The sequence below is a fragment of the Cryptotermes secundus genome, unplaced genomic scaffold, assembly GCF_002891405.2.
Source record: "Cryptotermes secundus unplaced genomic scaffold, Csec_1.0 scaffold654, whole genome shotgun sequence".
Lineage (NCBI taxonomy): Eukaryota > Metazoa > Arthropoda > Insecta > Blattodea > Kalotermitidae > Cryptotermes > Cryptotermes secundus.
This window is the reverse complement of record NW_019727402.1, coordinates 239441-254011: the sequence shown is the minus strand read 5'-3', so window position 1 is coordinate 254011 and position 14571 is coordinate 239441. Positions and strand designations below refer to the sequence as shown.

The window sequence follows — 14571 nt, the reverse complement described above, 5'->3', positions numbered from 1 at the left end:
AACGCTGATCGAAATAACCGGGTTCAACGAACTCATGCAACAGTTTGCATTAAAATGTAGGCTGTTCCGGAACCGGCTGTCCCGGAGCAAACCTCGTTCTAATGGGCGCCAAAACTTCTCAATTAATTACACCATACAAGCAATTCCCTGCAGCTCAAATCTCCTCATTCCGGTAAAGAGACTGAGCAGGGGCTTATGTTGACACACCACAAGTTACTAGAAACAGGATTAAGTCAATAGCAACAGCTGCTTCTAATGGAATTGTTAAAGTTTCTACGTCACTATTCTAGGATTCGAACAAAACTGCGGGGGAGGGGGGGCGCTATTACTTGCGCGGTAGAGTGATGAGAGCTAGACTAATCAGCTTTAGCCACTTTGTTTCGTGGCTTTCACATCTTACAACGCCTTATTTGTGAAGGTGAAGAATTTCGGGTTGTCGTTTTGTTCTAGTGACTTTACCTGCCCTCTTAGGGATGGAATACCACGAAGGCGGATCTGCCTCTGTTAACCCAGAAGGTTAGACAATCTAAATTGTCACCTCCATAATAACTTCGAATCTCATACAGATGTATATGTGAAATGGAGCCATTTTTTGGTCTTGCTTACAGGAGAGAGTGATTTTCGAGCTAAATCAGCTTCCATCCGCTCAAAAGATAAGCAGATTGTGTCATTCTGATGTGTTTATTTCTTAGCACCGAGCTTACTGTTGTAATGGTAGCGTTCTTGACTTATAAGTGGGAGGTGCCAGGTTTAATTTTGGCAGTGACACCGGCTATCCTGACTGAGGGCTTTTATGGTTTTCTTCAGTCTCTGCGGAAACCGGGATAGCTCAGTTGGTATACGGGTTGGACGTCCGTGGTTCGATTCATGGCGGGGAAGGAGATTTTTCTCTACTCCACAGTGTCCGACTCTGGGACCCAACCCAGCCTCCTATCCAACTGGTACGGGGCCTTTTTACCCGGGGATAAAACTTCCGGGGCGTTAAGCTGACCACTCACCGCCATCTAGTGCCGAGGTCAAGAATGTTGGCGCTATACCTCCACTCCCGTACGAATTCATGGCATGTTGCTTGCCTGCTTATTGCTTTACCTCATTCCCCACAAGCAAATTCCGGTATAGTAACTCGAATAGGCCACAGCCCCTTTCTTCCAAATGTTTTACAATTCATTATTCGCAGATTTTCCACCATTCGACGACATACTCGTACATTCCGAGCTTTTAAAAAACGAATCACAAAAAAAATCTTCTATTGCTGCTATTTTCTAATAATCACAACAGTACGTGCAGTTCTCCGTACTGCGAGGTAGTGGCAAGGGCTGTTCTAATGTTGTGTCATATTATTTCTTCTTGTTTTATTACCAACAGCCAATTAAATTGTTTTGAATGACGTCCGGGAGGAAAACATAATTATCCTCTCGCAGTTTCCTTTTTTCCCTGGAATGTTTGTCTCTATAAATATATTTACCTAATGAGCATTTCAAATACTCACTTATTTTATTTGCCTGTGAAGACATGCTGAAGCATCCGGCCTGCACCCCTGAATACACAAAGGGTTCTTCAAAGTCAAAGATATGTCAGAGTTTAGACATTTATTTTTTAAATTATTTTTGTAAATGCTAAAATGCCAAGTACCACGCGCGCACACACACACGCGCGCGCGCATATGTCCACGAAGTCACCAAGGTTATAACACTGCGATATTTCGTTGTTTCTTGCTTTATTTAATGACGTTTCCTCAACTGCACGGTTTATATGTAACGCCGATTGAAAGGGTAATTGTGTTTAATGGGATTGAGATGGATATAGAATGAAGCGGTCATATCCTGTTTTAGGATTTTCTTCCCACTGTTTCTACAGCCTCCTGGGGCCCTGACCTCTGATTTTCAGTCTCATGTTCATTTTACAGACAGTCGGACTCCTTGGACGAGTGATCAGCTCGTCGCAAGGCCTCTACCTAAACACAGGACACCACAAACACATAATAAACACATACACATGTCAGACATCCGTGCCTTGTGTGGGATTCGAACCCACGATCCAGGCTTCCGAGCGAGCGAAGGCAGTACATGCCTTAGACCGCTCGGCTACCGTGATCGGCTCGGTTCTAGGATATTGTCTCATAATATACCCGGAAGAACCAAGAAAAAGAATGTTTTGAATGTATTATTTGTTGTGACCACAATCAGAAGTAAGCTTTTGTGTTGAATAGACTTCACATACCCATAGGCTCATATGTGTAAATGGAGCTTATAATGTGAATATTTCTCGTATCATACCTGTTGCAGTCAGTTTTCTATAATAAAAAGAAAGAAGAGCATCTGCTTACATCGATTATCGGAAAACCTTCTTCAGCTTTGTGCCCACCATTATATGGGTTGCTTCACGTACAAAACGAAATTACTCTATAGTGCTTCCAGAAAGTAAGTGCTTTTTAATATCGGAGCGAGGGTACGGGCTTTCCTAATACCATGCAAAATATGAGTTTCTTGGTTACTGTTTTTCTTTCATAATTTGGTCGGGGCATTTGACTCTAATCCCGCTGATGGGCGGATGGATGGCTGGATCAGTCCATCAATCAAGATAGGCCACTGCTAAACTGCAGATTAAATAAGTGTTCAGTTGTGTTAGTCTGATTGTTTTATATATGGACAGTCCAAAATAAACCACTGCAGATCTCTGTTGAGTGAACATTAAGCCCCTTAATTAACCAACCATTCACATCTGGATTAGATATATTTAGCATGTTTTCAGTTGCTTATAGTTAACGGAGTTGTGTCTATATTAGAGCTATTAATAATTAACTATTGTTAATGGAATGCTGACATTTAGATTTGGTTTATATGTGTAGATTCATGGGTAACAATCTCGTGAGGATAATTGAGGAGCTTTTTCAAGGAAATAGCGGCTCCGGTCTAGAAAACCGAGATTAACAGCCGTGGGGATTCGTTGCGCTGACCACGCGACACCCTCTATCCGCAAAAGTTGACACTAACTTCGCCGACAAACAGCGGTCGCTCGGTCGGTATAGTTCGCTTGCTGACTACATGCCACGGAATTTGTTGCTTGTTTTGGTTCACGGGTGACCATCTGAGATGAGATGGCTTTTAGCTGTTAACATCGAGTGAACGTATAAAGGTTTGGCTGGAATTATTTGATACATTATAAGTTGCGAATAATCAATCGTTCCAGTTTATTCGATTTCAATTGCATCCAGTATTAGCGTTCTTGGATAACCCAACTTTCAGTTCGAAAAATAATCAGTTCTGTTGGTTGACTTTAAAATAGAACATCACGCTCAGTGACAGATCTTCTGCTCTGTGTTCAGGAAGTTCTTGTTCCTGGTCTGGGTCTGGAGACGGGCTGATAGATTTTCCATGGTCTTCCTGTATGAAAATTGTGAGATAGCATTTAAAATGTGCCGTGTTGATTTGCTTCGTCATCTTTTCCATCATAACCAACCATATAGGATATTTGTGGGAAAGCCGGAAGGAAGGAGACCACTGGGGAGACCAAAGCGTAAGTGGGTGGACAATATTAAAATGGATCTAAGAGAAATAGGATGGTATGGATTGAATTTGGGGGCACGCGGTAGCGTAGCTGGTTGAGGCATATGCTACAAGCCGGAAGGTCGCGGGTTCAAGTCCCGATGAGGTCATTGGATTTTTTCAGTTGACCTAATCCTTCCAGCCGCAATATGGCCCTGGGGTCTACTCGGCCTCTAACAGAAATGAGTACCAGGAATTAATTAAATAATTTTCTTGGGGAGTAAAGCGTGGCCGGTGCGTGAGGGTGACAACCTTACCGCCATCTGTGAGCCGATTGTCTAGATAATGTGAGACNTCGCAAAAGGATACCGTTTAAACACAGTAACCAGTCTATTCAGAAACGACGCTTTGAGATCAAATTTTATGTACAGCTTCACATGGAACGAGGAGTATGTCGCTACGAAACGTCTGTCATTTTGCTTTCGATGAAATTTCTGTTAGAATTTATTTTTGAAGCGTTCAGTTGAATTTATTAATCAGTCATCATATAAGCCTGTCTAAGAATTAAACGCACCACTTTTACATAGAGTCTAATTATGTTGGTTTTATTTTATTATTTAATTCCTGGCAGTTTTATAGTCGTTTCATATTGAACCACACTAGCGAATCCGTGTTATTGTTGTGTCCGGTTTTTATAGCCGATCAACCGTAGGTGTGGTAGAGTGGTCGGTTTATTCTCCACTTTGTATCTGAGTATACCACAATAGATCCATATGGCGTACAGGGAGTAATTTCAAGTTAATAGACCCTAACATAATATTTCCAGCTGTGTTTTGTTGTTGCATTGGTAATGTAAAATACCTGTACACGTAATTACGTTCACACACAACGCATATGCATTAACCAGTGGTTGCAGAGCTTGGAAGCCTTTTCGTCTCTTTTTATATTTTCACGAGCTTCGGAAATGAAATTCTAGGAAATACATTACAGTTAACCTTACAGCAAAAAATAAAGTGTTATGTCACTGTGAAATATAAAGTGCAACTATTCTACGCAACTGAATAATTCATCTTCGCTTTCGTTTGTGGGCAGATTCGTATAAGCGACTATATTGTGAACCTCGCCATGTGAGATGTGAACCTTTCTTATCTTAATAACTTCCTCGCTGCCACAATTTTCTCAAACGAAGTTCTGGAAACCGATTCATGGTAGAATAAATATTACGGCCATTGTCATGGAAGTGCCATCATCACTTCCTGAGGACATAGGTCGGTATTTTCATCTAGTATGAAAGTGGCTTCGCCAGAAGTATAGCTTACGTAAATTTCATGTCTAGTATGTTATGGTTACGTTTATTTTGATGTTTTCACGAGTCGACAGTCCTAAATGACTTCAAAAACAGAGCGAACTTCATGCCCACTGTCAATTAATCAAACTCCAGTAGATCGAGTCAGCGATACAACTATTACATCAAGTCTGGAAATTCCTCAGGCAGTAAGACGCCGGTATTCTCGTCCCGGAAGCCTCTCTTCAATTCTAGAGCACTCTACACGATGTTTCTTGTGAGCAAATTGACGCGGGGCCAAGTTTTCCTCCGAATACTTCCCTTTTCCCGCTAGTAATTATTCCACCAGTTCTCCATGCTCAGCACAACCTCTGAAATCGAAGGTGGACCAAGTATGAGGCTTCATGTCTTTCTAGACCCAGAGTAAAGCAGTTAACTGTGGGGTCTGGAGAAGACATGTTGTGAAAAAAATAGATGAGGGTAGCTATACATTTAGTTTTTAAGTTATAATCTGGTTTGTGGTTTTGACGCTGAAATTTATTGAAGTGATGGCAGTTTCCTTAGGTTTGGGTTCTCGTGTTACGGAATGTCAGAAGGCCGCGGACTTGAAAGTCAGAGAATTTTTTGACTAGCTGACCAAATTGTATCTTCTAAAGAATTAGTTCCGAACACAAACGTAAGTAAAGTTCACGCGGTGGAAATTATACTTTTAAGATGGGACGTACTGTATTGCACAAAATTAACACGGAAGACATGCGGAGTATGGAAATTATTTTAAGATTTCTCTCTTCTGGAATATAACGCCGTGTAGTTCGGTGAAAGTCTGACGTCGTTTCGGAGTAAAAGTAAGCCAAACAAGAGACCAGTATGAAACAGGCGGCAAGCAACATGAAAATGAAGGCTACATATTCCTCCGAAACGTCGGTTTACTTTCACCGGACTATACAATGTTATACCCCAGAAGACAGAAGTCTTCGTAACCACCGGTGTGAAAACCTCATATTATATAACATATTCATTCGGTAAAGTAGTTAACCTACCTGAAAAAAATGGGCAGCAAGAGACCCTCAAAGTTTGTGCTTCTGTATAGACCAGACAGACATAGACACACGCTTAAACTTTTCGAAATATAGTTGTGAAGTCGGAACATGCTTGAGCCCAGTCCCTGATGTGTAGAAGATTCCCCTATTTGAATTGTTATGCTGTGTTATTTACGATGTGTATATAATGTAAGGAAGTTTTGAAACCGAATCCCATTGACATCTTCTGTGGAAGAAATATATTTTGATACTTGTTTTAAATATTTCTATGCCAACTTAAAAAATTGTTTTTATTCGGAGGCTTATATTCATGTTGTGACTCACGATCTGTAGTGTTGAAATATCACAGAAGAAGTAATTTAAATTGTTTAAATATGACTGCAGGATTTAATTTCGTGACAGTGAACTTGCATGTAACGTGTTTAGTAAGAGAAGATTTTTTTTTCTGAATTGTATATTTCATTTCTGGCATGCTAGTGGTTAAATTTGGGCTGGATTGATTCTTTGATGAGCTGTCAGCTAAATTCAAAGGAACTGAGTTGACAACCCATCGATCGATGACTCAACGAATTATTCAGCCATAGCTGTTGATCCTGTTGAACACTGTCATTAAAAGCCATGAGCAAAGTCCGTTCTCCTGCATGGTCTTACCTGTAACGGTGTGTTGGTTTGTGGGGCCGCTCGCTCGTGGGGCGGGTATAGCTGAGCGAGGCACATCACGGCCTCATTGCAGAACTTGAGCCCCATGACCTCCTCGTCCTCACGTCCATACCGAAACGTCAGCGTCACCTGCCCGAAAACCTGAAAGGAATAGTAAGGTACTGAATATCTGGGGGGCACGCGGTAGCGAAGTTGGCTTAGGCACTATGCTAGAAGCCGGATGATCGCCGGTTCGATTCCAGATGAGGTCATTGGATATTTAAACTGACCTCATCCTTCCAGCCCCACTATGCTCCTGGAGTAGACACAACGTCTAAGAGAAATGAGTACCAGGAATCTTCTTGGGGGGTTAAGGGCGGCCGGCGCGTAGAGATGACATCCTCACCAACATCTATGAGCCGATTGTCTAGAAAATGTGGGAGCCTCGACGTCTCACAAACTTATGGGCTTCTACGGTCTGTTTCAGGGATAGCTTCACCTTTACTGAATCCCTTATCGTTGGTGTATAGGCGAGGTCTAATCGGTGTTTTTAAGGAGAAAACTGTTTTAGTGTTCACGATTAGGTTACATGATCTGCGAGAGTTAAGTAATTAATGAATCAGCAGGTAAAGTTTTACGTCCAAATGAAAAGTGTTTAGTGCACGTGCTTAAGGGAAGGAGCGAATTTTTCCCCTAATCAAACCGTTTATTTAACGACACATAATGGGAAGGGCGGATTGTCGCAGGCATCTTTTACGTTAACGTCACCTTCCTCGTCCTCCGCTTTAATAAACGAGTCTCCAGCAACCGAACCACTGCAATGTAGTGTTTACGTCGTCTGTAAAAGAAATGTTACTGCTAATACTCTGTGTGCTTTATTTCCTCTGAGTCTGTCTTCCACCCACTCACTGCCCTGTGCAAATCAATATTCTGTATATGTCTCCCTCGTTTTATTTCAATGACTTATTTATTCGTCGTGGATAATAATTAAAGGAAACATTTCGAGTGACTTCAGCCCATACGTTTTGGCCTCAAAAAATGATAATTTTTAGTTAATTTTGAAAGTTCTTGGATTTTAAAGGGAATATTCTTTGGTGGTAGGATTATTTACAGGACAACGTCACCTAGAAGGACTCCTTTTTAAACTCGGACTATCATATGACCCCACTTGCGAATGGTGCCTAGAAAAATATGAATCAACCACACACATCTTATATAATTGTGAGGCTGTAGCTGATTTAAAATTTCATCACTTGGACCAGTTTTGTTATGGAACCAAATGACTATTAAGACGCCTGTATAAATAAAGTCCAACATTTCATTCGAAATGTAGGATTGATAAAGGGTTAAACAAAAAAGAGGAAGTAGAATAGATCATTGAAGGTCGCAGTGCAAGGGCCGGAAGGTCCCACCCCTTATGCATTCATTCATTCATTCAAGGGAATATTCTCCCTTATTCGGATACATCCATCGAAATCCATGCTGTTGTGTTAGTCTTGCTATGATGCTGATTTATTTTTTGCTTGTAGCCTAGGAAGTGTTGATTCTGTTATCTTGTGACACTGACAGTAACTGATGACCTACAGGCGAACGTAGGGCTTACCAGAAAGGTGACATGCTACAAAGATGAATCGCGCGCGTACTATCGATCTCACTGGTGAGAAACTGACGTTTCAGCTGTTACCCTCTGTAGTTAAATCTTTGTTGCGTTTTCGGAACCACATCAGGAGTGTAATTGGTAGCTTGCTTACTGTAAGTCACTCTCACAATAACCTGGATCGTCGAGTACCTCAAATGAGGCTCTTGTGATCGAGTTCACCATGTAGACCTGTGTGGGAGGCAATTCGAAAATCCAGTTCTAGGGAATACTTCTGACATGGACGAACATTTCGTTCATTCATCAGTGGCTCTACAGCTCTTTCTTGGGCTCTGGCCTCAATTCAGCTTCATAATGTTTTCTTACACAGACGGTAAGACTCTTTGCCGATCTCAGTGGTCGCGCGGTCTAAGGCATGAACCGTCTCCGCCCGCTTAAATACTGGGGTCGTATGTTCGAATCCCACTCGAGGAATGGATGTCCGTTTGCGTTTATTCTGTGTTTGTATTGTTCTGTGTGTAGGTAGCGGCTTTGTGACGGGCTGATCCCCCGTCCAAGGAGTCCTACCGAATGTGTAAATGACCAAGGAACTGGAAAAGCGGCCAAGGTCCTCAGGGGCTGTAGAACCATAAATAAGTAGGACTCTTATACGAGTGATGAGCCATCGAAAGTCCGCTCCTACACACAGGACAACACAAACACAGAATATACGCACACACAGAAATCTATGTCTTTAGTGCGATTCGAACCCACCATCCCAGCGTTCGGGCGAGCGAAGACAGTTCACTTTGATCTGCCGGACGAACATTTAGTTTAATTGAATTAGACATGTTAACGGGGTTAAGATGGATACATGTTATTTGTGACTGTTAGTACATCGGGCATCATACCAAAACTTTAAAGAACCTGGACTGGAAGGGAGAAATGCGTCCTTTTATTGTGTCCTGCTTTAATGTCGGATTTTCATTCACGCGGATTATCGCGTTTTACAGAAACCACACGCCGCCGTTCGAGCCATGGCGATACCTATTGAATGTATTGTGGCCTATAGACCAGTTGCTGAGCGGTGACTCTGAAACCATGGCCGTTGCTAGGTAACGCACGCAACAACAGACCAACTGGGTTATACAACCAGTTCTTAAACAACGGATCGGTAAACACGTCTCTACAACAATCATAATTGTTGAAGACGGTGTCATATATTCGGTCCGATCAAAGTGGTTATAAAGGAGAGAACTGGGGCAACCACTTCAGTTGAGAGTTGAAAGTCAGGCTGTGGAGGAAAGAGTTACAAAAGTGCGGCTGTGTAAAGAAGACATTATGTGTGCTGTAGCTACAGTGTTAAAACCCGTTGACAGGATACGACCAGTAAAAACTGAGAAGACTTAGCGTGTGCTAGTGTTTTGTAAAGTGTGGAAATCAGTGACAGCGCTGTTATTACTTGTACACGTAGTTCCTTATGGTGCGTACAAGTGGTCGGTAAATCCATTCGCCAATCCAGACCCCGTCTATAGTCACCCCTAAATCGTGACAGCTATTTATGGCGGATATAGAGCGTAAGATGGTAGAATCGTTATACGTAGTATGTACTCGTATATATAAAATGTTGAGGACGAAAGCGGTTATGGTGTAGTTTGAGGTTTTATCGAATAATTTTCAGGGAAGGGCATTATTGTCTTTAAAAGAATACTTAAAGTCGGAAATCATAGCTTATTATCTTGAAGCATGGCTCTAATCTGAACAGTGTTTAAAAATATGTCCCTACCGCACAGGAAATATGCCTTGTACGTTGTAAAGACCAACCTATTTGTATTTTAGAGAAATGTCCACTGTTTATCCCAAGATTTATACGAAACATAAATAAACTCTGTGAGCAAAATGCAGAGCTTCTAGTGTTACAGCAGGTAGTACGTGGGTCATATAGTCACAGTTGTACTCAAAGGGCTTATGTTCGTATATTTTAGTAATGTAATTGATACCGGGTTGATATGGAGACTATAAATGTTTGTTATTTATGCTCCATATCACGTGGGTATGAACAGGTGTGCTGCAAGCTGATGTCTATGGCAGATTCTAACCTAAACATTCATAGCGAAACTCTTACCATGACTCTGACTGGTTGCTCTCGGCTTTATCATAAAGAGTGAACAGGCAAGCGGGCTGACGACGATCTCGTATTCTGTGTGTTGCCGCTTTTAGTTTACGAATACAGCCTTGCTTGCAGGTAAGTAATTCATTTATGTGCCAGACCATCGACCTTAGCATCCGGCCATTTCCTCACTCCAATGAAATTAACCGTATTTAGAACACTTCCGTCTCCAGTGTCCCGGATCCAACACATTATGGACAGCAAAGGTTGTAAAAGAGATGTTTGTCACGGTTAATAACACTTCCTAGCCTAGTCTTCATATTTCATAATAAAATATACAGCGTCATATCCGCCTGTCTAACCCCCTTCCCAAAGTTTTAAACACTGAAGGCATATGGATTTTCATGAAACTAAGTATTTTTTTTTATTGCTAATGGGGTGGGACTAAGTCCCTTGTACTGCGGCCACTTCTGGCCTATTGTACCAGTCCCACATGATAGGTGAAGGTGATTGTGGAGCAATTGGTGAAATGAAGATTGGCAGGGGAAACCGAAGTACTCGGAGAAAATCTTCCCCAGCGCCACTTTATCCACCAGAAACCCTACTAGACCAGACCCGGGATCGAACCCGGGCCGCCGCGATGGAAGCCAGCGACTAACCGCTTGAGCTGTGGCGCGGCCCATGAAAGTAAGTAACAACATACCATTGTGAGCTACATTATCTTTGTACCTGTTCGGGAGAACTGCTTTGCCTTCTGCACTAGTGCCATCGGTGTTTTCTTATTTACAGTGTTCTTAAATGAATTCCTTCTATGCCACATATATTGCAGTATTGTATCATAGCATCATATTGTGTGTAGAATGTTTCATTCAGTTTGAGCCTCACAGTATATGTATAATTGTATGATAACTGTACAGTCTTTACATTGCGACATGTTTCGGCCACCATCAGGTAGTACTTAAAGGCACTGTCAACTCTCTTTGCTATCCCCATTCCATTGGGCAGTGTTTAGAGTTGGGGGAAGGTCATATTCCTATTTACAATGTAGGTTTTTAATTGCAGACTTAAATACTGTGAATTATATAAAACTTTGCATTAGTTTTGCGGAGGATATACGTTATTCGCAACACAAACGTGTTTTAAGTTTGCAAATTATGCCTTACAATCTGCATATCTTCCTTAAAACTGGGTTTTTATAATTAAGTTAAAATGTATAGGAATCAGTTAAAATTTTACCAGTGTTGGTTAATGTTCTTATTATTACTGCATTTTTATTACTTATTGTTATTAATAATATTTTGTTTATTTTATTTAGGCGTGTAGTCCCGAGTCTTGTGTAATGATCGATTTTCTTGATGAGCACGGTAGAAACAGGCTGTCATAGGGTACGTGTGTTCTCTTGTCGCATGCTGGATTTATATTGCATATGCGTATTTTTCATGTTCGTTTTTTGTGTGGTGGTCTGAAATATACTCCTATATTACTACGATACCCATATAACAGTAGTGTTCAATCTGTAGCAACACAACATACCTTTCTGTCCTGAAGATAGTCCGGATCTACTAAAAGGACACCCTGTAGTCGATCTATCTTGTTGTCTGATATCACCAGATCTCGACTACTGAGATAAATCGTCAATTTATTGTTAGGAGCCGACTTCTTGAACACCCTGCAACAAAGAAGCATACAGCATATAACCTGAATACCCAAACTTCACGCTTCAATCCTTTATATGACAGTGGTTGTTTGTGTACCACATGCCTTAACGTTAAATAACGTATATTGTATTGCCTTACACAACCAGGACTTATACTTAACCATTTACAAACCGAAAACATACAACTTCTGATTATTTACTGGGCTTGCTGCGACATGATGAACTCATATATATATATTTCAACCATATTGCTGTTATACACGTGTTATATACGTGCATTTGGTTCTAAAGGCTGTTGGTAGTCTTATAACGTTTTTAAATTTTGTGGAATATAAGTACAAAATTATAAGTTATGATTAATTATATAGGTCATAAGAATTGAGTTCGCAAATCGTTTCTAATGTAAAACTCATTGCGGGTTTTACTTCTGGCATGTGGCACTTTTCTGTATAATACTGCAGGCTATTTATCATTGTATGCATATGAGTTGTACATATCCGTATTTGTACCATTGTGTTATTGGGCCTGTGTTTGTATGTTTACGGCCTTAGTAGTGTCAAGCTATACTTTAATTTAAATAAATTGGGTTAAATATACATACCGTGCCAAAAGTAGGGTTAAAATAGCAGTGAAGTAGAATGAAAGCAAGGAGCAAGGTTTAAGTAATGCTGCTGAAACAACCTGTAAGGCGGCCGGTCTCCCCCACAAGGAAATAAATTAATTGCGGAAAGTAGGTTACCCAAGACATTTATATTACTCATATCTTTCTGAAACTCGTGCATGTGCCTAGCGTGTCGTATGCAAATTGCTAAATTTTGTGCAGGCAGGTTCCTTGTTTCCGCTGCAAATTCTTTTGTTATGAAAGCAGCGAAGACAGTTCAGAGAAGTTGGGGTCCCAGAATCCCTGCAAATTGTGCTTCCAGCGATGGTGCTGTTGCTCTTAATTTTATTCTGTAGAATCTCATTTAGGCTTATATTATTATTTACTTGATCCGTAGTTATTATTGTAATATAGCTTTAAATATAGCTACTTAATATAAAAAGAAACAGATTTTATGAAGAAAGCAGTCTTCTGGGATTTGGCACCGTGTATATGTCTTTTACCGGTTCTCACGGTCTCTTCGCTTGCAGATTTCTTATATTTTTCTTCTACCCTGAAGATGGAGGCGATACGTTCCTCCGAAACGTCGGTTAACTCCACATATACACGGTGCCAAATCCCACAAGACTGCTTTCTTCATAGTCATCGCCGTGAAAGCCTCAAATCTTACATAGTTTTTATGAAACTAAATTTTAGAAATCCCTCAAAATAAAACCAGAATTATATTTCATATTTGTATACGAAATCTCACTGCCAATTCATAACAAACTTTGTTGTCCAACTGTAAAATTGTAAAATACAGGCTGTCCGAGAAAAGGTGCACACATTTAAACAATCTATTGAGAAAATAAACACGTTTATTAGAGTACAGTATTCACCACATGAAACAGCTACTCTGAAAAGTTTTTCCTCAATTTTCTCATTTTCACTACACTTCGACCTGGGCTTCCATTGCTGCTTGCACAATGTCCATCCGGTAGTCAGCTGCCCTGAAACTGACTCATGCGCACTTTCATACAGTCATGTGGCTCGATAGAACAAGTGTGGTGCGTAAAACTTCGACACTTCCGCTGTCATGTGGTAAAAACTGTACTTTTCTGGCTCTGTTTATTTTGTCAGTAAAAATGTTTAAACTCTGTGAACTCTTTCTCGGACACTCTTTACATTATTTATGGCTTCTCCTGCTTTTATATCACTTCCTCTCCGCCCTCTAACGTTGTGTGGATGAAATTCCAACAGTTAGGTTGTCCGTCTCAACTGTTTCTCTTACCTTTAGCCCAAAGAAAATGAAGCGTAAGAAGCAGTTTTGTTTGTGACCCAAAAGCAAGATCTCGTCTTATCAATTTTAATGCTAGCTTTATCGTATTTCTTCACAGAATTTAATATCCTTCCTTGATGTGAATGCATTTAGTAATTTTTATCAAGTTTATGGAGCGGCATAAATATTGAACTGTTTTCAGATATCCTTGTTACAACAGGAAAAGCAAAGAGTTCAATAAACGTTTTAAGGAAATTGGATATGTCTTTGATATGTCTCTTGCGTAACATGGACATGGAAATGGCGGTATCATTACTGAGGCATATTTGTTTTTATAAAAGCAAATGCTGACATAGCTCTGAAACATTAAACATTTGAAAGATTTATTGATTTGAGTTTCATGTAGCGTGGAGTTGTCAGGTCATGTGCATTACATGTTGCCAGCAACTACTTCATAACACGATCCGTCTCACTTGATTGGTTTCATTCATCCCACGCGCGTCTGAATGATAGAAACTGAAAGTTCGCTGTTGTAGGCTGCCTCAGTTTTGAGTTTGTCGTACCTGTCGTCATCAAGTAGTCACTTTTCGTCTTTCAGCCTTTGAACATATAGTCCGTTCCGAATTCGGGAGTTATCTCCGTGGAGCAGTTTTTTCCTCTAGAAAATAATCCCATAACGGGTCATTAATTTCTCGCACAATATGTGGAACCGCAAATTTCATTCCGCCGTTCGCAGGATCCCACTGTTGGCCGTTAGTCTGAATAACATGAATCGACTTCTACTACTACTACTACTACTACTACTACTACTACTACTACTACTACCTTTCGTATTGAGCTTCCTCTGGCCTCTTTCTAATCAGCATTAATCTAGAACTATCAATCTTATAGATAGCCGGTAGGGTTCCTTGGACGGGGCA

At 40.7% G+C, this 14571-nt stretch overlaps 2 protein-coding genes across 3 annotated transcripts in view; one reads left to right on the top strand and one right to left on the bottom strand.

Annotated features, from left to right (window-relative positions):
• Positions 1–14571, top strand: part of LOC111864719 (14 kDa phosphohistidine phosphatase) — a 305545-nt gene that overhangs the window by 69554 nt on the left and 221420 nt on the right. The gene's annotated exons all lie outside the window — the stretch shown is intronic.
• LOC111864717 (phosrestin-2) overlaps positions 1–14571 on the bottom strand; it is a 208507-nt gene that overhangs the window by 60597 nt on the left and 133339 nt on the right. For both annotated transcript variants that reach the window (XM_023852195.2, XM_033751549.1), the window contains exons 4-5: positions 11669–11804; positions 6462–6611 (exon numbers count right to left, since the gene is read on the bottom strand). In XM_023852195.2, the coding sequence (XP_023707963.1) occupies positions 6462–6611; positions 11669–11804 (286 nt within the window). The remainder of the gene's footprint in view (positions 1–6461; positions 6612–11668; positions 11805–14571) is intronic.